This window comes from Catharus ustulatus, chromosome 2 (assembly GCF_009819885.2).
Source record: "Catharus ustulatus isolate bCatUst1 chromosome 2, bCatUst1.pri.v2, whole genome shotgun sequence".
Taxonomy (NCBI): Eukaryota; Metazoa; Chordata; class Aves; order Passeriformes; family Turdidae; genus Catharus; species Catharus ustulatus.
In genome coordinates this window covers 61,874,047-61,900,577 of record NC_046222.1, presented here as the reverse complement: position 1 = coordinate 61,900,577, position 26,531 = coordinate 61,874,047, and the positions used below count along the sequence as shown (strand labels likewise).

The 26,531-nt window shown below is 37.3% G+C and overlaps 1 protein-coding gene across 2 annotated transcripts in view; it reads left to right on the top strand.

The window, feature by feature from the left end:
* Window positions 1-19,218, top strand: part of NAA16 (N-alpha-acetyltransferase 16, NatA auxiliary subunit) — a 66,588-nt gene extending 47,370 nt beyond the window's left edge. The window contains exons 10-20 of one of the 2 annotated variants that reach the window (XM_033051626.1): window positions 6,898-6,970; window positions 7,204-7,373; window positions 7,738-7,890; window positions 9,785-9,913; window positions 10,453-10,666; window positions 12,411-12,604; window positions 13,328-13,436; window positions 13,939-14,037; window positions 14,589-14,732; window positions 17,080-17,177; window positions 17,441-19,218. In XM_033051626.1, the coding sequence (XP_032907517.1) occupies window positions 6,898-6,970; window positions 7,204-7,373; window positions 7,738-7,890; window positions 9,785-9,913; window positions 10,453-10,666; window positions 12,411-12,604; window positions 13,328-13,436; window positions 13,939-14,037; window positions 14,589-14,732; window positions 17,080-17,177; window positions 17,441-17,641 (1,584 nt within the window). In that variant the 3' untranslated portion in view covers window positions 17,642-19,218. Of the gene's footprint in view, window positions 1-6,897; window positions 6,971-7,203; window positions 7,374-7,737; window positions 7,891-9,784; window positions 9,914-10,452; window positions 10,667-12,410; window positions 12,605-13,327; window positions 13,437-13,938; window positions 14,038-14,588; window positions 14,733-17,079; window positions 17,178-17,440 lie in introns of those variants that run through there. The other variant, XR_004417019.1, reaches the window with a different exon arrangement.
* The last annotated feature ends 7,313 nt before the right edge of the window (window positions 19,219-26,531 follow it).

Sequence of the window (26,531 nt, the reverse complement as noted above, 5' to 3'; positions counted from 1 at the left end):
CCATTACAAGCAATTAAGTAACCCTTTTCAGGGAGGCTGTGAAAGTGTCGCTCTGAGCAATGGCAGACATTCTTGTTTGTGCTGTGATTGTGTCAGAGCTTTTTCTAGTGCTAAGCTCTTTATGGGGAAGGTTCTGTTTAGAATGATGTGGAGACCATAGAATCAAAAGGAAAACAAGGAACTAGCTTATCATAGTGGGAATCTTAATTTTTTAGTTTTGTGGATTCAGCTTTCAGTTCTATTGTGTTGGCTGACTTTGTGTGTATGTGTATATCACTATCTCAGAAATGGATTGATACTGGATACAGCTCAAGAAAGGCTTGGTTTGTTGTGAATTGTGTGCCACAGACCAGCTGCAAACCCTGTTGAAAATTTCATCAAAGGTCTTCTCCAGAACTCTGAACCAACGACTGCATTGTGTTTTTTCAGTCTTAATTTATTTGGTGCTAAGCTCATAAATGTTATTCAGGATGCATTAATACCACATGTGCATGATGTGATACTGATACTGCTTCATGCACCTTCTTATCTCTCTCTTAGATAAAATCTTGTTGTAGCAAAGACTTCATATATTGTCACAGTGCTTTTGTGGACTATTTTTATTGTTGCTTCTCCATTTCCCATGAGGCATTTAGAGTATTGCTTCAGGCCATGCACTAGATGTTTCTTTGTGTTATGAAAGATACTCCTAATTTGGTCGCAAGGACTTTCTGTTAATGTCAACATGGTTTTCTGCCTCAAGGGCAACACTCAACTGCTGTTAAAAGGTTGTTTGTTATTCAGTCTCAAGGTATCCCATTTTTTCTAAATGATCAGGACCGACTATTCTGAAGTTGCGCAACAGCACTTTCCTTTGGGTACTGTGTAGCAAGCATTTGCATATGGTCCCTAAATATCTCAATCTGTCCATATGGAGGTATCTAGATACAGGAGGTTTAAATATTTTGATAAGTACAGCTATTTTTCAATATCTTGAATAGATATAAGAGTGACAAGTGTAATGGATGTTGCTTCTGCTGGGCTGGAAAAGTGATGTCACAAACTCAACAACATTCCATATTCCTGAATAAAGAATACTATTCTTGTGGATCCAGGAAACTTTTGTTTTCAGCACCACTACTAGCAAAGCCAATGAAGGGAGTTAAAATTCAGTTGTACTTTGAGATGTAAACCAAGGGATTTATTTATTCAGCTTTGAGATGTACTTTTCTGCTATTAAAGTGGAGTTTTTGCATCTTTAGGTGTTGATTTTTCAAATAAATATTCATTTGATTCAGAGATGTTTGATTTGCTGATGATAATACAAATGCTACTTTGCGATCAGTTTCTGTGACCAGCAGGGCCAGTGTTGTCAGCACCATCTGTTATCTGCAAGAAGCAAGTTTTCTTCAGGAAAGATGCTTCTGTGGAGAATTCTCTGTTTAAGGAGAGATGTTCAATCCCAAGTTTCAGGGACAGATGACATAACCTTTCCTTGAAGGGCAAGAACACATGCTCTTTTTTCCTCTGTATGCATCATTTTGCCTTAAGTGAAAATGCAACATGCGGAAATGCTGCCTTTGCAGGTTGGTTTCTGCAGTCCTTCTCCTGCTCCAGAGCTTCAGAACCACCTGAAAAATCCATTTTCCCAGTGGTGAAGACCACCCATATCGACACTTTGAATCATAAGAAGTTGCCTGACATCTGAGTCAGATTCCAGATTAGAGAACGTCTCTTTTAGGAATCATCCTATTTCTTTTGCAACACAGACCTTCATCCTGTGGAGGATGAACAAGTTCATGAGGTGTATCCTCTCCTCCCAGCTGTTTTCCCTCTCTTTTTCAGGCTTTTCTGCATTACATGTCCTTTTGCTAGAACAGTAGAAGTGCTTTATCAATATGAAATTATGTTCTTGTGAACGTAGGAGGAAGAAAAGTTTGGCAGCAAACCACCGTCCTCCTCAGGAAGTGCTACAGTTGTCTCTAAAATTGCCTGCGTATTGAAGTTCAGAAAGTTAATGCTCCATATAACAGTGTCCCTGAAATTAAGAGCCTGCCCATAGAGAATATATCTGATTCTTGTACCAAAATATAGGTAGTGTTTGGTCTTTCAGGCTGCTGACTGTCTGCTCAGTAATACCAAGGCAGTTTTGATTCCTTAATGTTACAGGTCGTTCTCCTGGAACTGAAAATTTTTTGTACTTCAGGATTAGATGTCTCAAATGAGTTCTGTTGTGTAGGTGGGGAATGAGAAGCACCCAGACTTTCACTCTGTTTTTTCCAGTCTGTTACTAGATGGCTTTTGAATGTATAATGATTCTTCTATGTCATCCTTCTCTTACGTTTTTGTTCAGGAGCTTTCTGAGGCTGATGAATCTGAGTAGGTGAGATTCTTGTGAAATTCGTTTTTCTAGTACCTATCTACTCTAATTGCTGCCAAATAAGTACCCAGAAGTTGTTTAAGAGAAACATTATTCAGTCACCTGCTGAAAAACTGTTGTCTAGTTTTTCTTCTCTAGCTATTTGTAGGAGGTTATGAGAAGTATTAGCTGAAGCTTTGACATGGGTCTCCAGCTAGAGAGAGTTTTGCACTTACAGAGTCTATTGAATTCTGTTTGAAGAATGAGGTACAATATTAGACACCCCTATTTCAGAAGCTCGTAGACTTGACACTGAGGTGAGACTTCTTCAGAGACGCAGCATCATCTTCCTAGAGACACTGTTTGCTGTGTAGGAGTAGGCTGCGCTGGACTGTGCTTGAAAGAGAATAGAGTGACTTTAATGAAAGTAACTGAACAATTTAAACTACTCTGGATGCAGTACAGAACTGTGAATAGCTGGTCTTTAGAAAGTTTCAGTTCTCATAAGAAAACCCGAAACAGCCCACAACATGGAAATGTTTAGCTTTTGGTACATATGATTATTAGGCATTCCATAAGGAGGAAGCATTCAAACGAGTTTTTTAAAGCATTAGTCTCCTACTGTGTGATTATACCCAGAAGTGATCCATTTGATGCATGATGATGGACCATTTCAGTGTTTTAAGTGTCACTCACTGTTTTGTGTGCTTTTCACTGCTGATGGTGTTCAAGGCATGATAATGTACCTCTTGCCTGAATCAGTAGTATAATAATGTATGAATTTTGCAAGAGTGAAATCTTTTTATAAAATCACATACTAGAACACATATCTTAAAGTATTTTTGGGATTTGCCTGAAGATTTGCCTGTACTAATGCAGAACTAATTTTTCTTAGCTTAAGATCACTGTTGTATCTGTATCTACGGATCAATAGCATGTTTTCTTGTTTGGGCGGCTTTATGGGTGCACCTTGAAACTTTACATCTCAGTACCAGTATTCGAAGTTTCCCTTTTGGTCATTTGACTGTGTGAACAGAGCAGATCATACTAAAGCTGTCCTCAGGAAATCAAAAGGCAGGGACTCAAACCGGGGCCAAATGTCAACATGTTTCCCAAACTGCCTGTACAACATGTGGATTGTTTCCCAAACTGCCTGTATACAGTAGCTTTTGACTTGTGTTTGTGCTGGAAGTGCTGGTAACTTCTTACTAAATTCTAATAGGAGCAACTGCAAACAAAAAGGCTTAAATTAAGTGTTTGTAACTGATAAATTAAGAAACTAAAGTCTTTAAAAAAAACAACTTAAGTCTAACCACTTTATAGTACATTACAATAGTTCGGTTCCTTTTCTTGCAATTGTTTCATTGAAGAAAATACTGTATTGGTGTTTGGAAGGTTGTTGTTGAAACAGAAATTTATTATAAAATATTTTAATAGGATATATAATCAATGTAGTCATTTAGGTTCCATAAATAAACCATAGAATTTAAGCCTTTTACTTGAAAAATTTGCATCCTTGCTTTAAGGACTGTTGAGTTCATCTCCCATTATTTATTTCAACTCAGGTTTGTTAGAGATATTTCTTAATTGTATTGCTGTTCTCCCTTTATTCCTTTTGTCATTTAATTAAATTTGCTTTCCATGTAGTAACATGGACTATAGAACAAAAGACTAGAGCCCATTTCCTCTTTCTTGGATTCTTGCTGCTTAGCTCATTGTTCTTCTGTAATGAATGAAAGGTGTAGGTAGTGACCTATGAAAAGGTTTGAGGCTTGAAGATTAAGAGCCTTCTGGAACTGGTGACCCCAGGAATTCATTCAGTTGTTTCATAATGAAATGAGAGATTTGTTGATGACTTCAGCTACACTTTTATGATACCTTAAGCTTCTTCAACTCAATGGCAAGAGAACAAACACACCGTTTTCCTAGGTTAATTCTGTTTTGAATTAGCTTGTGGTCAATATCATGTTATTTCCAGATACCTCAGCTTAATTTTTGGAAATTACAAAATTATGAAGAATGTTTTAGCTTTTAGAAATAGTAAAATGTTACTGCCTTTAGGGTGGCAGCAATGATTCCAGAATGCAGATAATAGCAAATTTAAGAGACAGATTTTGCAACTAAATTTGCAGTTAATGTGGACACAGAAATTACGGTTCATATTTCCAGATCATTTGCTCCCTGAAGCAGCACACAAACCTGGAATTATTTTCCTAAATTACTAGCAAAAGACTGAGGCATAAACATAAAAAGTAAGGGGAAAAGATATGACCATTTTCATTATGTCTGCAATAATCCAGCTATCTCATTTGCATTTTCTTTGCTGGTTCTTTCACTGAATACTTGTTTCCAAATGTATTGTTAATAGTAGCTTTCAGAATGACAATTACACCATATTTTCTTGAGCTGCAAAAGCCAAAACAACTGCAGACATCTGAATTTGGAAGAACTTGACATCTTTTACAACAGAATACGTCTTGGTATTCTCCATCTCGTGAAGATTCAGAGTATTTTGTTTCACTGTTAGTGTCAGCTGATAGAAGACCCTCATACAAGGATGTCCGAGGTCTGTCCACTGCCAGTGCCGGCTGCTGATGGAATGAGCAATTGGGCATCGGTGCACCAAGGTGGAACAGGGAGGAAATCACTTGTAACCCTGGATACAGTCACTAGCACTCAGCCAAAGCAGGGACCATGCACATGTGGCTCAGGGATAGTGATGCCATTCTTTTTGGTGGTAGCTTGGTGTTTACCTGGATCTGAAGCTGTACTCCCAAGTGTGCAGTAATTGAAACTTTTATATGTAGTTGTTCAGTGGTGGGGTATACTTATTTGCAAAATGAAGCAGTCTTTCTCCCTTTACACATAGCTCACTGATGATGAGGTTAGTAGCAGCCAGATGAGGATAACTTCGGGAATACATGGAAATTGCAGTGAAAATCAGCAAGGAAATAACACACAATTGCATATACACACTGCAACCCTGCCACCTGAAGCAGATGCTTCTGCTTTTAGACTTTTTTTTTTTTGGAGAGAAGAATCTTCATATATTTTCTGAAGGTTTTGATTTCTTCCAGTGAGCAGATGTCGGAGGAAGGCCAGAGAACAACTTAGTGCATTTGTCTACCTTCATCCATTTACTTGTGACTTCTTCACATTCCTTTATCACTTTGTAGTTATTTGAAGTCCAGTAACATTTTATTGTATTTTATGAGATTTTGCAACTAATACTCATTTCTTATGAGATTTACCCAGAGCTTTCCAGAATGTGTGTTTATAAATTTTATTACACTTTTGAGCTATTTACAGTGTCTGTGTATGGCTTGGGCATGTCTCTTTCTCTGCTCTCTTTGAAACCATTTTTGCCTATTGTGCTGAATTTGGTTAGGTAAAGTGGTATCCTTCAAATTGTATACTTTGATTTTCTAGAACAAGGTTTATTCTCTTCCCCTTTCTCTCCCAAAGTATATCTTGAAGTGAATGCATGCATTGTCGATTTGTGTTTCTCTAAAATTTTGCTGTCTCCCTACAATTGTATTTTACTCTTACAATCTGCTTTTTAAATGCAGGATCATCTTACTTTTAACCATTTAAGTTTTAGGTATTTGTCATCTAGAGATTTCACCTAGTGGTGAATGTAGCCATTATTCTGCTATGCTTAAGTCAAGTTATATGTTTTTAACTCCCTTCTGTGTTTTGGGTGTATGTATATACAGAGATCATATTTTTACTGTGATTTTGTTCTTGTTACCTAAAGAGGCTCATTGGTTACTTGCTGGATATGGCAGGCATGTTTTGAATGAAGCTGAAACAGGTTGAGCACTTCATAAAAAGTTTAGAAATACTAAGTGGCATTTTTGAGCATTGGACCTGGAATTGGAATAGTTGTCATGAAATGCACAAATCCTAGCATTTATACTTACTGTAAATATCAGACCTGTATGGTGTGAGTTAAAAATTCTGTGGATGAATTTTGAGTCTTAAAACTAGGGATGAAAACTGATGTTGTTGACATGGTCCGATTTCAGGAAGTATTAGCCTTCAGTTAGTCAATGTATAAATTTTTGTCAAAAGATGGACCTGCATTCTAGGCAACAATACCTTTCAAACAAAACAGAAATCATTAATAGTACAGATCAACCTGCTGAAAAAACGCAGAAGTCTCCGGTTCGTCATTGTTATGGAAAGTTCATGCATGGTCTTTTTCAAAGCACCTTTTTTTAATTGGCTCGGTTTCACTGCTTAAAAATGAACAGCCTAAATTAAGTTATATTTTGGAATTTTTACGTAAGATACTAACCATATGCCATTGAATACTTTCTGCTGTGAGCTGCCTGAGATTAACCTGTTTCCCTGCCACATCACTATTTAAAATGGGTGATCAAAATACCTGTGAAAGGTGAAGGAAACTATGTGAAGATCCATCCAATTTTTTTCCAAATTAAGTAGTTATTTTTGTATAGTTTCTCTAATTTTCTCAAGTATTCTTTTCAGTGTGTTACTTTCTGTGAAAATGGTAGTAAAGCAAAACTTAAGCGCATACTGTTTTTTATATGTAGGTTTCTACAATCCAGGAGCTTGTTACTGGTTATGAAGCTTCTTTGAAAACTTGCAACCTTTTTAGTACATGTGGTAAGTTTCTATGGTCTTACATAAATTACCCTGAAACTACTAATACTGTTCATGGAAGTTATCAAGAACTGTTGAAGTGCTGATACCTTTTGCAAAAACATAGTTACTATATTTTCCAGTAAAAAAAAATTAATTACAAGAAGTATTTTCTGAATTTTCCAAGCTTTGTGTTAATTTTTCAAATGCAGTCTTCAACTGTACTGGTTATTGTAACCTTTCCCATTTTGTTGCAGAAAATGGAGAGAAAGAGCCCCCAACAACACTGCTTTGGGTTCGGTATTTCCTGGCACAGCACTTTGACAAACTTGGCCAGTGTTCTTTGGCCTTGGATTACATTAATGCTGCAATTGCAAGCACTCCAACATTAATAGAACTATTCTATTTAAAAGCAAAAATTTACAAGGTAAAAGGGGAATTTGGACACGTGGAGTACCTAATGTATATAAAAAAAATCAACCCATCAAATTGGTGTGAATGTGTGGGTAATATTTCAGTTAGCGGTGGTTATGGGCATCAGTCTTCATGTGGGTTTCTTTTTTGGGTACTGTTTTGTTAGGAAGAAAATGAAAACCCTTTGGTTTGGGTTTCACGAAGCCAGTCACAACTTACACAAATTGTAACTCTGAAAAAAATCTGGGAGTGGGGGGAATGAGAATAACACTGGCTTTTGGTTGTGATGGAGAAATACCAGTAACAAATACAGATTTCAGGAGATGGTCGATAGCAGGCCTCTACTGAAAATTAACTATTTAATTTCTCCCTAACAGCATGTAGGTAACATCAAGGAAGCTGCCAAATGGATGGATGAAGCACAGTCTTTAGATACTGCAGACAGATTTATCAATTCTAAATGTGCTAAATACATGCTGCGAGCAAATATGGTGAAGGATGCAGAGGAGATGTGCTCTAAATTCACAAGGGCAAGTATATTGTTTTAATTAAGAGGTGTTTTGCTTGCTTCTGGTGATTTTTTGCTCCTGACTTTTGATCAAATATCTTTTATTAATATCTATTTTTATTACAATGCTCCTACATCTGGTGGTAAGGAGGTACACAGAATCATAGAACGATTTGTATTGGAAAGGGCCTTTTAAAGATGGAACAGTGTAATGCCACAGCCATGGTTACGGACATCTTTGGCTAACTCAGTTTGCTCAAAGCTGCATCCATCCAGTCCTGATCACTTCCAGGAACAGGGCATCCACAGCTTTCCTGGGCAACTACAATGCAGTGTATTGCCACATCCTCACAGTAAAGGTTTTTTCTACTTGCATCCAGTTTAAAGCTGCCCTCTTTTAGTTCAGGTCTTTTGCTCCTCTTGATGTTGCTACTCATCCTGGTGAGAAGTCTCTTTCTCTCTGTCTTATGAACTTCCCTTTATATACTGTCAGACTACTGTAAGGTCTCCCTGAAACCTGCCTACTCTTCTCCAGGGTGAACCTCAACTCTCTCAGCCTTTTGTCACAGGACAGATGTTTCAGCCTTTTGATTTTTCCTGGCCTTTCTCTGAATCTGTTCTAACAGGCCTGTGTCCCTCTTGTGCTGGAGTTCCCAAAGATAGATGCAGTACTCCAGGTGTTTAGACCCACTAAATACTGGAAAAAATGGTTGTTCAAAGGTGGTTTTCCAGGAGTATTTTTTTATTGCCATATTTCAAAATACTGCTTTTGGAATGTGTCTGATGGCTACCTTGTTGTTTCCCTTTGGTATCATCTGATCTAACTGTACAAGAGTGTGTACTATATTCATTATGATTTAGTATTAGTATAAATTAATTTGGACTTGAACATTTCATTCCGTTAAGGTAGTATTACACAAAAAAAAAAATTGTTCAAGCAGACTCTATCCCTAAAAGCTGGGATAAGCACTTTTAAATTCTATTTTCTTGACATTGGACAAAATTTGGATTCATAAATATCAGATATTCATATAGTTTATGGAATTGAACATGAATACTACTTTATGGGATATCCTGGAGTACATAAAGTAGGTTTCTTCAGTCTTCTAAATTTTAGGTGTGGTAACACTTGAAATTGGATTCAAGCTTGCTAGGTATTTCTGGGAATGATTGAAAATTTGATTGCTAAAATTAATCATGTTTGCTTGTCAGAAGTGTTAAAGTAAGAAAGAACTTTATCATAGATATCTGGAAAGACAGGATACTGAGGGTCATCCTCAGTAACTACATGTTGAGTGTAACTGGGTCTTTTTTCTGCTATAAAGACTGTTCTGAAAATCTAATGGCTAATATCAATGATATGTGGGACATTTTTCCAGTTCACTTGGTCTAGAGCATTATGACTATTATAAAGTCTCAGTCCTAGGATTTTTTTTCTTGTCAAAATATCAAGTGGAAATCTAACTTCGCTTATTTATACAAACAAGTTCTAAGAAATGTGTAATTGTTCATACTGCATGATAAAGCAGTGAATATATTGGTGGATTTTTAGACTGGTGGATGCTACTTACCTGATGGGGGAAAAAAACCAGCTAAAATTATTTGCTGAACTCAAGGAATATTTTCAAATAATGTTGTTTTCTTTGTGTACAAGCATGAGTTAATCTTAAAAACCCATAGAGGCATTAATCTTCAAATAATTGGGGTTTTTTAATAATTTCAAGCTACTACTTTCTATCTGGGGGAGCATAGAATATCACAAGTGTTCTTCTCAGTCACTGGGTGTTCATTTCCTGTTGTATTCCAAGTAAATTGAAGGATTGATTGTTTGCTTGTAATGGCCTGAAACCAGCCACAGTTGAAACATGCAGCTGGTAAATTACAATAGCAAAACCTGATGATGACACTTATTTCAGGAAGGGACTTCTGCTATGGAGAACCTTAATGAGATGCAGTGTATGTGGTTCCAGACGGAATGTGCCGCAGCTTATCAAAGGCTAGGGAAGTACGGTGATGCCTTGAAAAAATGTCATGAAGTAGAAAGGGTAAGTAGGTGCAAAAACCACCCATTGATTCCCCAGTATTTCTCATAGACAAATGAAGATATTTGTTGATGTAATCAGACCAGTTTTGTATGCTAAAAGCATATAAAACTTCTAGTATAATGGCTTTTAACTACAGGTTAATACTTGATGATTTATTGCAACAGGATACGTCTTCTGTAGCTATTATGTGAAAGATTATTATTGAAGTGGAAAGGTTTCAATATAAAATACCTTATCTCCTAACTATGCAGCTATTCATACATTAACTTTATGCTGACTTTTGACAATTGTTTCTAATCAGAATATTCATATTTCAGTTGGCATTTAGAGTGCCTAAGTCATCGAATAATCACATTATAGATGTTGTTAGCTGAGATTTTTTTCCCTCCTTTCTCTAGAACAGTCAGTATTATAAGGATATGTCTCTACCTGTTAAAATAAATTCTAAATAATATCAATTGTAACTTTATTCACCTCTGTCTAATAAAAAGTAGACTTAAGTAAAGGATGAGTATAAGCGTGTCTTTTTTTTTTTTAAGCATTTTTTTGAGATAACAGATGATCAATTTGACTTCCACACATACTGCATGAGGAAGATGACTCTCCGTGCCTATGTAGACCTTCTGAGATTAGAAGATGTGCTCAGGAAACATGCCTTCTACTTCAAGGCTGCCCGATCAGCAATTGAAATTTACTTGAAGCTCCATGATAATCCTCTTACCAATGAAAGCAAAGAGCAAGAAGTGAATTCAGGTATCTGCACTTTAATGAAGGTTCACATGTCTATGACACATGTAAAAGCTTAGACTAAGTAAGTTACGTGTTACAGAATAAATAGAATACAAGTTTCTCCTCTCTTCTATCACAATAACTGAAAAGAAATTGTAGATAACAGGCTACAGTTCTCTCAGTTCACATGCCATTACTTTGTCGAACTAGAACATAAACGAGCCTAGCTGTAGTTTTAGAGTACCTGGGGAGTAGTAATATTTCAGAACAGTAAAATCAGATTCAGTTCATCCATTAGATAAATATTAATTACTAATGAATTATGAAGCAGTTGATGGATTTTGTGGAAAACCAGTCTGAATTGTAAGAATTTAATGTTGGTCATTTGTATTTAATTTATTACATGGTGATACTAGTTACTACTGCATTAAGTTTTACCACTTTTCACACAACTTGAGGACCAAAGAATAAATGGGTAAATGTATTAGCAATAGTAATACATTTAGAACATTATTTAAAACTAGTATTAAATGGAAAACACAGTCTTTGGAAGCCAGTGGGGTGTGGTTTGGAAATCTGAGGATTCAATGGCAGATTATTTAAGATTTATTTTTTTTTTACTTTAAGATAAATTGAAGTTTTCCTTTAGTGGAATTTACTGTCAGCCTTGCAGTGGCTGTTGACTAACACAGTAAAATTCATGTCTGGCTTTTTGCAAAGGGAAAAATATTTGACATGGGGAAAAAGGGAAGCTAAACCAAAAATGCCACTTAATATTGCAAATAAAATCTTACCTTTGTTCACAGGTGAATTAGTTTTTTCTATACCTGCCTATGAATAATAAAGAGGCATATTTGAATAGTTGAAGTTGCACTTTTTTTCTCTCCATCTTTAATTTGTTTCTGTATATAATGTAAAATCCATGTGTGACAGAGGATCTGTCACAGATAGCAGTACATCATAAAGGTGGGTGGTCTCTAAGAAGTCATGTTAGTTTATTGACCTGCTGCTCATTGGCTTATCTGTGAAGAAGGCAGCACTGTGTGGATGGGGTACAAAGAACATTTGCTTTCCTGTGTCAGAATAGGCATGACCCAAGCAGGGAGGTCATGCAGCCATTGCCACAAAAAAAGATGTTTTAGTCCCTTAGGAACCCATTTTTCTGTGCCTTGCCACATTTAGCAAAAATCCTGTTCTCAGTGAAACACCACAGTGAACAGACTGGAAGCTGCAGTATTATTCTGGCTAAACTGGTAAAACATTTCCATTTAGTTATGCCATGGCATTTGCATGAAATCAGTGCAGTTATTGTGGCTGTATATTGGTCAGACACTTGAATGAAAAACAGCAAGTTTAGCATGTTTTCAGATGGAGTGTAAATCTATCTGGATGTTTCTAGATGGCGTTAGAAGCAAGCTGAACTGCAGTCAAAATGAGAACTTAGTATTACCATTGTTCATTTTCTAAGGTAAAGCCTGTGACAGATGTAACGACTTTATGTGGCTAACCTTTGAAATCACTGAGGTTTCTGTAACAGCCATGTAAGAGAAAATATGCAAGATCAAGTGTTGTGTTAGGCTGTAAGTAGTAATCCAGCAGCAGTGTTGGCCTGTGTAGTGGTGATACTCCAGTGACTGTTGGTAGTTATGGAAATTATTTTAAAAAAAGTTTGCCGTATTGAGATGGGGAGAAGCATAATGACCTGAGTTGATAGAAACAAAGTTTTTAATTAAATATTTTATATGTTGTTTTTTACTTTAACCTGTAGAAAATCTCTCAGCCAAAGAATTGAAGAAAATGCTTAGTAAGCAAAGAAGAGCACAGAAGAAAGCAAAACTTGAAGAAGAAAGAAAGCATGCAGAAAGAGAACGACAGCAAAAAAATCAAAAGAAAAAGAGAGATGAAGAGGAGGAGGAAACTAGTGGACCCAGGGAAGAGCTGGTTCCTGAAAAACTGGAAAGGGTTAGCATGGTCTTTCACAATAAACTCTCATGATTATCATAAAACCTATAACATGGGTTTGCTATCAGATTCTCCAAAAAGAATCTAGGTGTTTTTATGAAATTGTTTTTGCATGCAGAGGTACCTTTTTGTAGTCTTATCTTTTTTTTACACTGAAGAGAAATACTTTTCCTCAATAAATCCAAGTTCTACATTAATACTGTTACTTCCCTTAAATTTCAGGGTTTTTTTTTCCAAATAGTAGTCATACTTCATTAAAATATATGCTGAACAAAAAGATACGTTTTGCCTGAAGACATCTGCTTTCCATACAGTGAATAGAGGAAAAAGTAACAGAAATTATTGTAATTTACAAAGTTTGAAGGCATGAGCCAGTATTTTGCTATGCACAAAATACTACCTCCATTATCACAGTAAACTTCAAGCTTGTTGTCTAAGGGGGTTGTACTTAATTGTTTCCTAAATGCTCAATTATAGCACTGTGTGCAAGCAGTGCCAGAGTTATCAGTGATGCTGTCTTTGTCCACATGAAAGATGAATAAGCACTTTTTAAAATCTTGCTGTTAAAGTAAAAATGTTGTGGTGCAATTTAATTCAGAATGCTAGCTTCAGTTCACCTTTGTCCTCTGATTATTTAAATGCTCTGAATAACAGAAACTGTTGGTGGATTTTATTGGACATTTATTTTACGCCATAAATTTTACTGTTCTTTTGTTATAACAGGTAGAAAATCCATTAGAAGAAGCCATTAAGTTCCTTATACCACTTAAGAATCTTATTGGAGATGATATAGAAACGCATTTATTAGCATTTGAAATATACTTTAGAAAAGGTAAAGTACTGCTTAATTTTATTTTTGCTCTACAAAATTTTAGTCCTTCAATGCAGCCTGTGTTATCCAAGTGTAGTGGAAAATCATCTGGAATAAATACTTACCTGAAGCTGAGGTGTGCATCATATCCAATAATAATAGAGTAACTAATGTTTTTGTTTAGTTACCCTTAAATAAAAAGCCTAAGAGCAGACTATGTTGTGGTATATACTAATAAATACTGTGGAATGCTATTTATGGTGTGATCTTTAATTATCTAGAGGAAACTAAAGGTGAACAGGTGGTAACATCTGTGCAGTGTTGCCAGAGTTTGAGCAGCAAGAACTTCTGGTTTTTTTAAGCAATTTGAAAGGGAAAATAAACTTCCTTTCTAATTCTGTGTAGAAACTGATGTTTCTAGCATTTGTGCAAGATTAACTGAAGAAATCAGTAATTGATAATGAAAAGATTCTGTATTCTTAACCTTGGTTTCCTAATATTTGTTTTTTTCTCATTCCCACAGGAAAGTTTCTGCTAATGTTACAGTCTGTCAAAAGGGCTTTTGCTATCAACAGGAATAACCCATGGCTACATGAGTGCTTGATTAAATTCTCTAAAGCTGGTATGTGTGTAGGAAATATGTAATTATAAAGATACAAGAAGTTACATTCTGCAAGGACATAATTACATATTTTTGTCATGTATACTCTTGAAACACAAACTGATACAAAGAAAAATAAAAACTAATGGGTTTTTTTTTCATGGCAATACCAAAGAAAACACAGGATGTGCTACCCAGTGTAGTGTGTATGTATTATATTATACTCCTTCCTCCATTAATCCACCAGGTGGACCCAACAACTCATTTTTGCTAGATTTCACTGAAAAGAGAGTGTTTTAAGAATCCTGGAAAACTTTTAAGAAAATAAGTGACAGATACAGGAGAGAGATTTTGACTGAAACAATTTGTGTGGTGAACTTGTAATAGAAAGTTCACATGACAAAGCACCCTTCATGAATGTTTCCTCTGTAGATGCTTCAGCAATGTTTGTGTTGACATTTTGATCTGAGATTTGTGCTTCTGGGAAGCAGTTTGTGGTTACATTGTTTTCTACAGTTGTTAAAATGGCTTTTTTTTTTTTTCTTCTTTCTCCCCTGCCTTTCCTCTTCTAGTGTCTGACCATAGTAACCTCCCAGAAATTGTGAGCAAGGTCCTAACTCAAGAAATGCAGAAAATCTTTGTTAATAAGAACTTGGAGAGTTTTAATGAAGAATTTCTCAAACACAATGCTACCTCCATTCAGCACCAACTCTCAGGTTTGTCCTAATTTTTTCATGCTCTTGAAAAGGAGATGATTTAAGTGATGTAAATCCAGAATCTTTATCTGCAGTCTGCAAGGCCAGGCTTAGGCATCCTGGTCTGGTATAAGGTGTCTCTGGGAATGGCAGGGCATGTTAAGGTTCCTTCCAATCCAAACCATTCTGTGAATTTACAAAAGAATTCTAATGAGATGTAAAATTGCATGTTTATGTTGGGCAGTGGGGAGAATGTTTCTGTCTACTGGTACCATTTTTTAAAAATGTACTTCACTTTTTTATTAGATGCATAAGGAACTTGCTCCTTACCTTCAAAAAGTGCAGTCAAACCACCAGAGATATTCAACTTGTGAAGCACTGTCATCCTTCCTGTTACACCTTTTTTTTTAAGTATAAGAAAATATAAAACAAAATTCCATATCCTTTAGCAAGTGATTTTCCCTGTTTTCTTTTCAACTGGAATGTCTCTGTTCCTATTCGTAACTTTATCATGTAGCAGCAGCATCAATAAAAGTACCGTGATGAACTTGTTATGCAGCCTTTGCTTTTCTGCTTCATGGTCAGCAGTGAAAATGTTGAAATCTGACAAACACTTTATATAGAAGAGCCACAAGTAGCTGCTGGAGCTGAGTCATAGGAAGTTGGAATTGAATGAGTACAGAAAGTTCTGAAATATTAATGTGACTTGATAATCTGGTAGAGAAAATAAAATGTGTTTCCAGCAGTTAAGAAACAAAAGTAAGTGCACTTATATCAGTCACTTCAAGTACTTAGTGCTGACCTCACCTGGTCTTTAAAAGTTACCCAGGGTCTGTCCAGAATAACTGAAAGTTAGCTTCAGAGGATTGCTCATCACTCCTAAAGGAAGGATAGGTAGACCACCACAAACTTCCACTGGCTTCTATAAGAGCTGTGTTTCAGGACAGCATTGTGAGAGAAATACTTTTACCCCTTTCCTGCAAACAGGCTCAAGATTTGAGAAGTCAAAGGCAGATATCTGAGCAGTCAGTTGCTCCTAATTCTTACAAAAGTGGAAGAACACATTTCTAACTCTTGAGCATCTCTCTGGCTGCTTTACAGATCTTGTTTTCTGATCCTCCAGTGTTAAACACTTACAGTCACTGGGTAGGTTCTTGGTAACTTTAGCTGTGTATCAGTCTTCTGTTTATGCTGGAACAGATTTGCGGCAATTGACTTACCTGCTGTTCAATTTTAAAATTTCTTCAACAGTTAGCTTTAAAATTCGTTAGTGTGAAGATCTGAAAGACCTAAACCCTAAGCCTGAGAGCACAAATGAGTGTTTTCTCAGCTTAAAATTACTAGTAAAAAACTGTAAACAGATTTCTAACCTCTTTCCACTTTCATTACCATAGCCTCCCTAACTTTAAGCAAGAGTAACTAGGCTAATATCAGTACTTTGGGCAATAAGGGCTCTATGCTGAGTCTAGCACTTTATTTTCTTGAACCTACAAAAAGCAGTAAGAACCAGGAAACTTTATTTAATTGGGAAAACTAATAATTGGGGAAGTAAGTTGAAAAAAACCAAAACACAGACAAAACATCCAGAATGTGGAGTTTTAACTTTTCCGGTAAAGTGATTAAGCTTTTTGTATTTTACAGTAGATTACATAGTGCGATGCGTCTGGACTTTGTGTTTGGGGAAAAAAAATGCATGAAATTCCAGCACATTCATTAAGATGAGATTTTTAAATTAAGGCAGCTACAATACAAGTAGCAGAATTTTGCAGAGATGCCCAGACCAATTTAGGTTAACTGTTTGTGGTCTGAGAAGCTGTGTAGTTCCATAATGCAGTGCTTTCCTCTCCACCAATGTAGTCTGGTCCAGGCAAAGCACCAAACTGGTGTTGCACTTTCCTTCTACCTGAGGTGTGTCCTTGGCTCCAGGTGAGCACCCATGGCCCTGTGTTCTGCCTTATGGACTGGCCTGGACTTTTACTGGACCATGTTCCAAATCCAGTTCTTCTAAAGAGAATTCAGTATGTCTGAGAATTATTCACTTCTGCCTTTGTTGGATGGGTTTCAACATGGCTACTGATTTGAAGGGTCATATTTTTCTTTACTAAAGGCTTGTCAATCAAGTAAGGCATGTCGCTGTTGCAGAAACAGCTGCTCTCCTGTATTATTCAATCCTTATGCTTCTAATAAATTTCAAAATGGCTTTAGTTTCATTAGTTTTCAGTTACAAATCAGGAGGAAGATATAGTTTATTGAAACTTGTAAGAAGTCTAATTCATGTCTGTGTATAAGTTTTCAGCTTCTGTGTGTCTGTATATGCAGTATGGCATTTAAGAGAACTAAACCTTGTGGGGTTTTGTCTTGTGATAAGGTGCAAAGATGATGTATTTCCTGGACAAATCAAGACAAGAAAAAGCAATTGCTGTTGCAACTAGATTGGATAAAAACATGAGAGACAAAAATGTGAAGGTAAAAAATACAGTATATAAAGCCACTGACTCTGTGGGATCTTAAATAGTATATAATTTAATGCAGGTTAATGTGCATGCTTCATTTATCATGAAATTAATACTCAAAAGACCAAGTTATCAAATTTTTTTGTGTAAGTAAAAGATACATAAATACCAACAGAGAAACCTGTTTGGTCAGACTAGTATTGTTTAACAGTATGTGCCTTTAGAAATAAAACAATTGTAAATTGCATTTATTAACTGTTGCTTTTCTTTCTTTAGACATTAACAAAGGTTTTTGAGGCATTGCTTGATGGCAGCTTTGGAAGCTGCCATGCTCAATGTGAAGAATATCAAGCAGCATGTCATAAACTGTTTCCTTTTACATCTGCCTTCATGCCTGCCACAAACGAGGACAACAGCAGCATTGCATCTGTGAATCACACGGCCATTAACCATGATTTGCTGTCCAATGAGATCTGAAGTAGTGTGTGCAAGCTCCTGTGTGTGTGTATACCTACATGCACACATGTATAAGAAACTCTGACTTTCATTACATGCTGGCTGGATACAGATCAGGGTTACTTTTCCAGGTTGTATTTTGATATCTTTAACAGGTATCTAAAACAAAATATTTGGATAGTTAAATGGAGTATGCTATTAGGGTTTTTTTTCCTCCCAATGAAAACTGCCAATATTTATGTAGACATCCTTAATCAGCATTTTTCATGTTTATACTTGTACAGGTTTAAGTCTTTTAATAATTCATCAGCCCTCCCTCACAATAATATGAATATTAAAGACTGCTTTCACATAAGTGTTGTTACATATGCAGATATACGTGAACATATCTTGTTAATAAATTATCATTTGAGAGTTTTTAGCAGATTAAGACTGAAGTGCTGCTTGAATTGCCCTCTTTGTCTTTACTGTTCTTTAGGGGTTTTTTCTGGGTTGTTTTGGTTGGATTTCTTTTTTGTTTTTTGCTTTCTTTTGAAGCACAGCAACAATGAAAGCATTGGGGGTTGCATGTTTTTGTCAGGTGTGTGTCTTATATGGAACCAGTGTTGACCGATATTAAGATTAGGTTTGTGTAAAAAAAACCCAAAACAACAAATATCTAAGGCTTTTTGAAAACTATTCCCTCTGCCTTGTGTTCCATAGCTGTTGTTTCCTTAATTTTATGGTCAGTTTAACATTTTAAAGTTTTAATATCCTGAAGCAATTCCTTGAGAAGACATAATGAGTTTGAATACTGTTGTTTGTCCTTTGTTCCATTTCTCCTTTCCTTCCTTCTGGTTTCTCCCCATCTGTTCTCGTATTGACGCTTAGGATGAAAAAAAACTGCGCCAATTTCGGGCAAATGCAGAAGGTACAGTAATGGGGAATACAGTTTTTCAATACATCATAAAAACTCACTGATGGGTGTGCTGTCTTATCTCCATTAAAAATCTTAGTTGTCTACTTATGGCCAATACTCCAAAACTTCTCCTGCCTAAATGCTATTGCCGTAGGTGCTGCAAGGCAAAACAGTGTGTGAGAAATTCGTTTTACATTTTAAAACTGTTTAAGGGAGCACAGAGAGGCTGACTACAAATCATAATGAACTTTTTTCTTACTTTGTATTCTGGTCATTAACTAGTAAATATACAACACATCAAAATGGAAGTTTAAATCTAATATACCTATTTAAAGCATAGCATTGCTAGACAAAATGGCTACATATCACATGATGGCTTTACATTCTATAAGAACTGCTATCAAAACATAATTATACTGTGGCTTGTACAGAAAATCTGTTTTCTGGAAACTGTAATGGAATTATTCAATCTCGGTTTGTTTTTATTTTACTGCAATGTAAATAATTTCAGTAATATTAACTAGCCCCTCAAAGGCAAATACCAGTTCATGAAGAGGGGATTTTATTAAGACAAATAAACTGTTCTAATTAAAATTCTCCTTTGTGTGTCATCTGTTTAGATTTTAAAAATGTTGAATGGAAAATTCACTGTAAAATATTGCCAACATATGTTATGCTGTAATAAATTATTTTGTACACACTTGCCTTTGGTTTGGAATTTTTGCATATTTATGGACATCAAATTTTAGCCCATCATACTAATTTTTTTCTATTGAGTTGCAATATTCACTGGTTTAATATTAACTCTCTAAGTAGTTATGAAAAAAACGACTATTTAGCAGATTGAGATGTGTATCTATAATTAGTAATGGCTGTGAGTCCTGAATTGGCAATTAAGGTGAAAGGGGTGGTTTCTCACATCTCTGCAGCTGTAGCATCTGGGAAGAGGTCAAGCGTTAAGTGTGACACAGAAGGTTCAAGCATAATCGTGTTGGCATGTGTGAATGCACTTGTCACTTGCTGTTTCAACAACAATATTGTATGTACTTACTGCATTTGTTTTCTCATGCCTTAACTGCAACTCCTAATGAAAAGTTCATGGGTTTTCCACTAGAGGGAAACCTTGCATCCAGAATATTTTCATGGTGACAAAATGCTGAATCTTGTAGGTGTTTTGTAGTAAGAGTGTAGGAAAATGCTTCTAATTTTTCCTCCTTTGATGCACTGGAGAGAGGTCGTTGTTTTGTATGTGCTTAAATGTGGGAATTAGACTCTTGTTTGTATAACCAAGCTGACTGTAGGTATTGATGTGGGGATCTCAAGTTGAGAGCACAGTTGGTTGGACTTATATCATTGGAGAACAGACATACTGGGGGGGGAAAAGTCTGAGCCCACAGATGAGAAGATTGGCTTTTTTGGGAAATCCCATGTCCTGTGCAAAAAGTTTCACTCAACCCCATTCCTACCTTCAGGCTGTTGAAGGGAGGCAGAATGTGTTTGGCTTGAAGATTAGCCTCCAGTTAATTTATCATGAACAAAACATGCTGTCTGTTCCCCACTCGGGCTTTGCTGCTTGAACATATTTCAAGTCTAGACAAAGTATTTGAGAACATACTGTTAGCACTTAGGAGGTGGCTCAGGTTTTGAGAGGTTCCTAGATGTATTTTAGGTATGCAGTAAGATGGAAGAACATGGTAGTTTTAGGACTGATTTCATATGATAAATGCTGATACTTAAAAGTAACAGGGAAAGGAGGAAACAAGAACCAGAGCAGGAACTGTCTTCCTCTTCCCCATACCTTCTCAGGAGCACAGAGTACTCCTAGTTTTGAGACAAAGCTTTATTCCACGGGTAGTAAACCATCATAAAGCCTATCTGTAAATGCAAGCAAACTATGCTTGCTTGAGGCTGGACTCTGTAAATGTAGTGCAAGAGACATCCAGGAATCCACGAAAGGCATCAAGCCCCAAAGGAGTCTGTTAGCTGTCACTGGAGACATTCAGTCAGATGTTAGCTAATGCATGCATTTGATTGTATTTACAGTTCCTGGAGTTGGAGAAGCTTTTCTATTAGCAACACATTCCCTGCATGTCTGAATACCTGTCCAGGGAAATTCAAACTGGGATGAAGCTGTTAGATTTGCCATGGATAAAGTTCTTTGGGATCTGTAAGAGAGAGCATGATTTGTTTCCTCAGGGGTTGGAGGGCTACTCCAGAGCGTGAGCTGTGCTCTGGTGATTAGCTCAGTCATTGCAGAGCATCCAGCCCCAAAGTGGTATAGGAATGTCAGCAGTCCCATGCTGTTCCTGCACTGCTCAGGACCGTGGCACTGCTGTGTCATTTGTGAACACTGAAGGACCCATAAGGTAATTCTCCAGGGGACAGGCAATGAAAAACCAACAGCCTTGTAGTCATATCAATAGCTGTAGTCAATCTTCCCTTTGGGAGCTTACACCTTCATTGAAGTCTTTGTTTAATAGGCAATGAAGTCATAAAAATTCAGAAGGCTTGGCCCACCCTGTTGTATATAGGGGCACCCCTATATCCAGTGAAAAGCTATGGCCACCTCAGGATGCTGGACATCTAAAAACAGTTACTGCAGTAATGAAGTCTGTAAGGCTGAAATTTTTTTTGTTTCTGAAGTGCCACCTAGACTGTAACAAGTTGTGCTGGAAGATGTAAATCCTGAGCTTATCTGACAATGTGTTGTTAAAAGCTTTTTATGTTCTCCCCTGTGTTTCCCTAGTCTCTCTCTCTCCACTTTACGCTCTGGCACTTGCTGTTTACTTCTGTGAACAGATTCAAGTCAACAGCTTAGCATGAACCTTACCTGGCAAATGTAGGTTGGTTGTCTATCAATTTCGGATGGATAGACAATGAAAAGACAGCAATGGCTAGTCAAGTATTTGATGAACGGTCCACACATAGGTCTATCAGGCTGTTTTGTACATGGTCTTCCATTCTAGGAAAGTTACAATTCCTCTCAAACACCTTCCATCATAGGAAATATGTTCTTTTGAGAAGAAGTTGTGATCCTTCTGGGTTTGCTATGACCATGGCTGGCTCTCCCTACCATTTTTCAGAGATAATCAATCTCTGACAATCCTGGCCATCTCAGAAGAGCCAGGCGGGGGGAAGGGGCGCTGTGGAACTGGCAGCAACAAATAACTGATCAGAAGAAAGTTGTCACTTCATCTGGCTCTTTGTTGTTAGAACACTCTCGTGAGCATTGGCCATGCTGGCAGAAGCCTTCCTGAGGAGCGAGGACCACAGTGGGCAGCGCTTGTTCTGGTATACCCAGGTACGTAACCTTGCTGTAATAACAGGAAACTCACGTGTGTCAAGTGCCAAGCATGGCACCCTGCTGTGTTAGGTGGTGAGTAGGTGTGTGCTCCTTGAATTTGCTTTCAGGAAGTCCTGTGGCCCAAGTAACCCTGGATAGAACGGCACAATGAAATGTTTTTCAGTGCCATGGCGGGATAAATCTGGATGTGCAGAGCTGTGTTTTCTAAGTGTCTACAGTGGCAAAGCGTCACCTTTTCAGTGCTGTTTCATGTTCTTTTGGTTTTTTTAAACTGCTTCCCTCTTGTGTAAATGCTCTGAACTCTAGTTTTGGATGCAAGTCTTCTGATGTAGACATACAACTAGTAGAGCTGGGCAGTATGGAGTGAGCAATTCTGAAAGCCTGTTATTAATGAAATAAGAGTTGAAAATAGAAAATGGGCATATGGAAGAAGTTGCTGTCACAGATCCTCCCTCTGGCTGGGAGAATTAGAGCATGCTTTACTTAACTTCCATTTGTGACGAAAACAGGATTCTGCTATCGCAGGCTTGTCACAAAAATTATTTGAAGCTGAGAAAAATAGGGAAAATACCCAGGGCTCAATAATTATTCCTAAAATGAAGTGCAGTTGCCTCACTCAGAGGAAAGGGCTGGATGCAGTACATGGTCACTGGGTGTAATACTGATTTTTTTCTTCCCATCTACACAATCCCCTGTGCACTGCTAACAGGAGAGGCTCCAATGGACTCAAACATTTTTATTTCCCAACCATAAACATGCAAATCCCCGTCCCTTAAAGGGGCATGAATTACTGGCTAACCAAAGCTCAAGGATTACTGCTTTTGTTCCACATTTGTATAGTGACTGACTCAATGGAGTCCTGGTCTATGACTGGCACTACTGCAACACAAAGAATTGAAGAGCTCCTCTCCTGTTCTAACCTCTGCAGCCACATGCCTTCAGCAAACAAGCAGTCTTGGCTTCTCCCTCTGCCTTCTAACTGCCTTTCACTCAAAAAAGCATTGGAGGGAGAGTAAGTCTTGGTTTTTTCAGCCTGTTTTGTTAGCTTGTTTCAGTGGGATGGATGGGAACAACACTCAGCACCCCTGCCATTCTGAACTTCCCCTGTTCTTGTGGTTATGCTGGTTTAAATTTCCTTGAGATTGGTGCAATACACCATGGAAAACTGAAATACAGGCTTAATAACACAAGGACAAGTAGAAACAACAAAATGGAAATCCATGTACGTTTTTCAAAACAAACCAAAAAACCACTACAAAACCCAGAGGGTATTCAGTGTTCCCAGGAAAATATAGTTGGAATTCTTCAGCAAGAAGAGTTTTTATTCCTTTAGATGTGGTCAGTATCTTTTTGGCTAGGTATTTTGACCACAAGTATTTTTTATTATCATTGCAGTTATTAATTGCATCTATTTAGGAGCTCCATTTCCTAGCCAGATTTAAGGCTCTGGAAACACAGAGTCCACAAACAGTGTTGGACAGGAAGTACCAGATGACTGAGCCAAACAGGCCCTCTGCATGTGAGTGTGTGAAATTTAATAGAAAAAATACAAAATGTGTAATTTTTAGTCACAGCAAATAGCATTGATGTGAAATACATCTATCAGAAAAATTCACTACCTTTTATTTTACTAATGGAGGACCCAAATTAGGAGACATGTCTTACTGTTTTATTACATAAGAGCTCTCTTATATGTTTCACTTCACAAGGCTTTAAATTTGCCTTAAATTCCCTTTTTTTTTTTTTTTTTTTTAATGTAATCACCCACTATTGAGTGAACATTCCTTCTCCCTTGGACAAAATTGCCATTTTTTTTCTAAAGTAGCACAGTATCCAGCAGTTTTAACTCCTCAATTTATGAACAATTCGGAGTCAAAGTTAATGGAAAACAACAACCGTTTTTCATTTGGATTTGAAATAGTACAAGTTTCTTGATTGAATGGTAGTTATTAAAGGTTTTGAAGCAAAACTGGCAGAAAAGGAAAGAATTCAGTGGCTCCAGCTCCATATATATGGGCCCTGGTATGAGCACAGCAGCAGCAGGTAGAGGTAGAGATAGTGGTTTGCCCGGAGTTTGAGCCCACAACTACCTAATACATGAAATAAATTCCTTACCTTGCATTCATAAGTGTGCTTTTTTCCTCTTTTTTTTTTCCTCTTTATTTTCCCCCACACTACCCTTTAAAACTGGTATGTACTGCTACTGGACTGTTTTGTGTGGCTTCTGCTGAGGGTAGGACTTAATGAAAGAACAAACCCTTCCCTCCACTCAGTCTTGTGCAGTCTCATGTGCAGCTTCCCTGTGCAAAGGATATGTGCACAGCCTTGTTTTCCTGAAAACAGAGCTAGAATGGAAGCAATTTCTTCACCTCTAATTGCCACACAGCACTCCAAATGCCAGGCTGTCTCCTCCTGGCTTACTGCCGTAGTCCCTTTGCTTACATTTTCTTGGCTTTTTGTCCACTTCTCTCTGCTTGTTCTCTGCTGGCTCCTTTGCACTGCAGGGAAAAGACTACCAGACAACACTCACCTCCTTGCATGGAGATCCAGGAATATTAGCAGAGCTTTCAAGCAGTGTTTTGGTTGGTTTCTCCAACATCTGAAGTTATCTTGCTCTGAAAAGGAGCTTCTTACTTCATTCCCACTCCTGTGCCATCTACTGCTTGTATACTTTGCAGTTAGTGCATGCTCTGTGCAGTTGGATATTGAGGATTTTCTGATGGACATGAAGTTTTACTGTGACTTGTAGTGAATTCAAGATTGAAGCTTCCCTCAAACCTGGCTGTAATGTCTGTTACAACCTACTAACTCATGTAACTCTAATTTTATATTGCAATCCATTCCGTTTTCTTTACTCCTACACATTCTATTTTCAGGATTTGGCCAATGTTTTGTACTAACTAAACAAATACAGGCATCACTGGAAAAAAACCAAAAAGGTGACCAATGAGGAAAAGAGGAAAAGGTCTTGTCATCCAGCTTGATAGAAAAAGGTTTCTGCAAATGTGACCAGGAGTTAGGTTGTTAGCAGTTCTCTCTTTAGACCCAAACAGTTAAAATTTAGGTTTAACTTACACTAATGTGAAGAACAACATTAATTCCTGAGTACAGAAGAAAAAAAACTCATGTTTTCAGGTCCAAGACTTTGTTTGGGACCTACATGTCTCTTGAGTTGGGGTATATTTGGGCTGGCTTTTGAGTTCAGTTTACTCTGAAAGAAGTCAGCTCATGCACAAGAAAAATGCTTAGAAGCTGAAATCACCAGAAGAGAGCTGGAGACAAAATTACTATGGATCCGAATCAAATTGGTAATATGAACATCTTTTTTATTAGAAGACAAGACTGCTTTAATTTTCTCTCCAAAAGGCAGCAAACAGTTATTTTGAAACTTCTTAGTCTCTTATTTACTCACTACCCATCCTCTCCTTACCTGAACTCTCCCTTTCCCATGCAGTGCTCTGCCGAAGTCCCTTAACCCAGAACATTCAAAGTTTTGAGTGGTTTTGTGTCTCCCTCTACTGTGGACAGAAGCTCAACATTCAACTCTATATTCCAGTGATGTCAATATAGGTTACAAATCTACTTTATCAGTTTAAATTACTTTTAATCCAGTTACTACAACAATGATTAAATCCAAACTGCCATGAATGTGTTTCGGTGTCATTAACTTATTTAAAGACATCCAGGTTCCAGCTCAAGGTCTACAGAACATATTAGGAGAAGAGGAAGTAAAGTCCTGTGAAAGACCTCTGGCAAAAGATTTTTTATTTGACAATCGTTCAAGATTTATATATTGCTGTAAGTCACTCACTCTTCCCACTGGTGTTGTGGATTGAGCTACGGGCCATAGGCTTTCATTTAGCCCAGCTGGCAGCAAAAGTAGCAAAACACCTCGCATGGCAGTTAGGCAGCCTATGTAAACAGCATGGCTCATCTCTGACAAGGTTTAGTTGGGCAGCTCTCCTCATAACAGAACAAGTTTAGCCATTAACTCACATAGGCAATTCCACTTGCAGCATGAGGGATAAAATAGACTGGAGTGTCAGCCACTGCCTCCCTTCAAAGGAGCATCCTGAGGGCAGGGTTGTGATGTGCTGCACAGGGAGACAAGTTATGCTGGTGATGTTTGGTCTATTCCTGCTCTGCAGCCCAAGGAGTTGGGTTTCCCTGTCTGGCTGGCACCTGTGCTTTTTCATCCTCTGGCAGTTTTCTTTTTTCTCTTTGACGGCTGTCAAATTTTGGGTTCCCTTGCTTCCTTCAGCTAGAAGTTTGGTAATGATCGGCTGCTGTTTGTCATTCACAGGTTTTAAATTATCTATTTTAACAACTTGGTATTGTTACTTATGTATAGAATTATTATTTTCACAGACTAATAAATATTAAAAGACTTGTGGAAATTAAATATTCAGAACTCCAGGTTGCTTCCATGGGCAGGGATCTGGCCCTCTGGCTTTTGTCTAGTATCAATACCAATGAGAAGACAGGTGTAGGTTTCACAATGCATCTGTTTTAAACTGTGGAAATATGGTACTTACTCAACAGAATTGATATTTTGGGTTATGCTTGATCTGTGAAGTAGTGAAAAGAAATGATTCATTAGACAAAAACTTTTCAGCCATTTCAAATTTGCAAATTCCCCCTTCTGCAGTTCCAGTTTCTATGTATGTGCACATGGCCCTGCACCTGTACTGTGAATTTTAACCTATTTC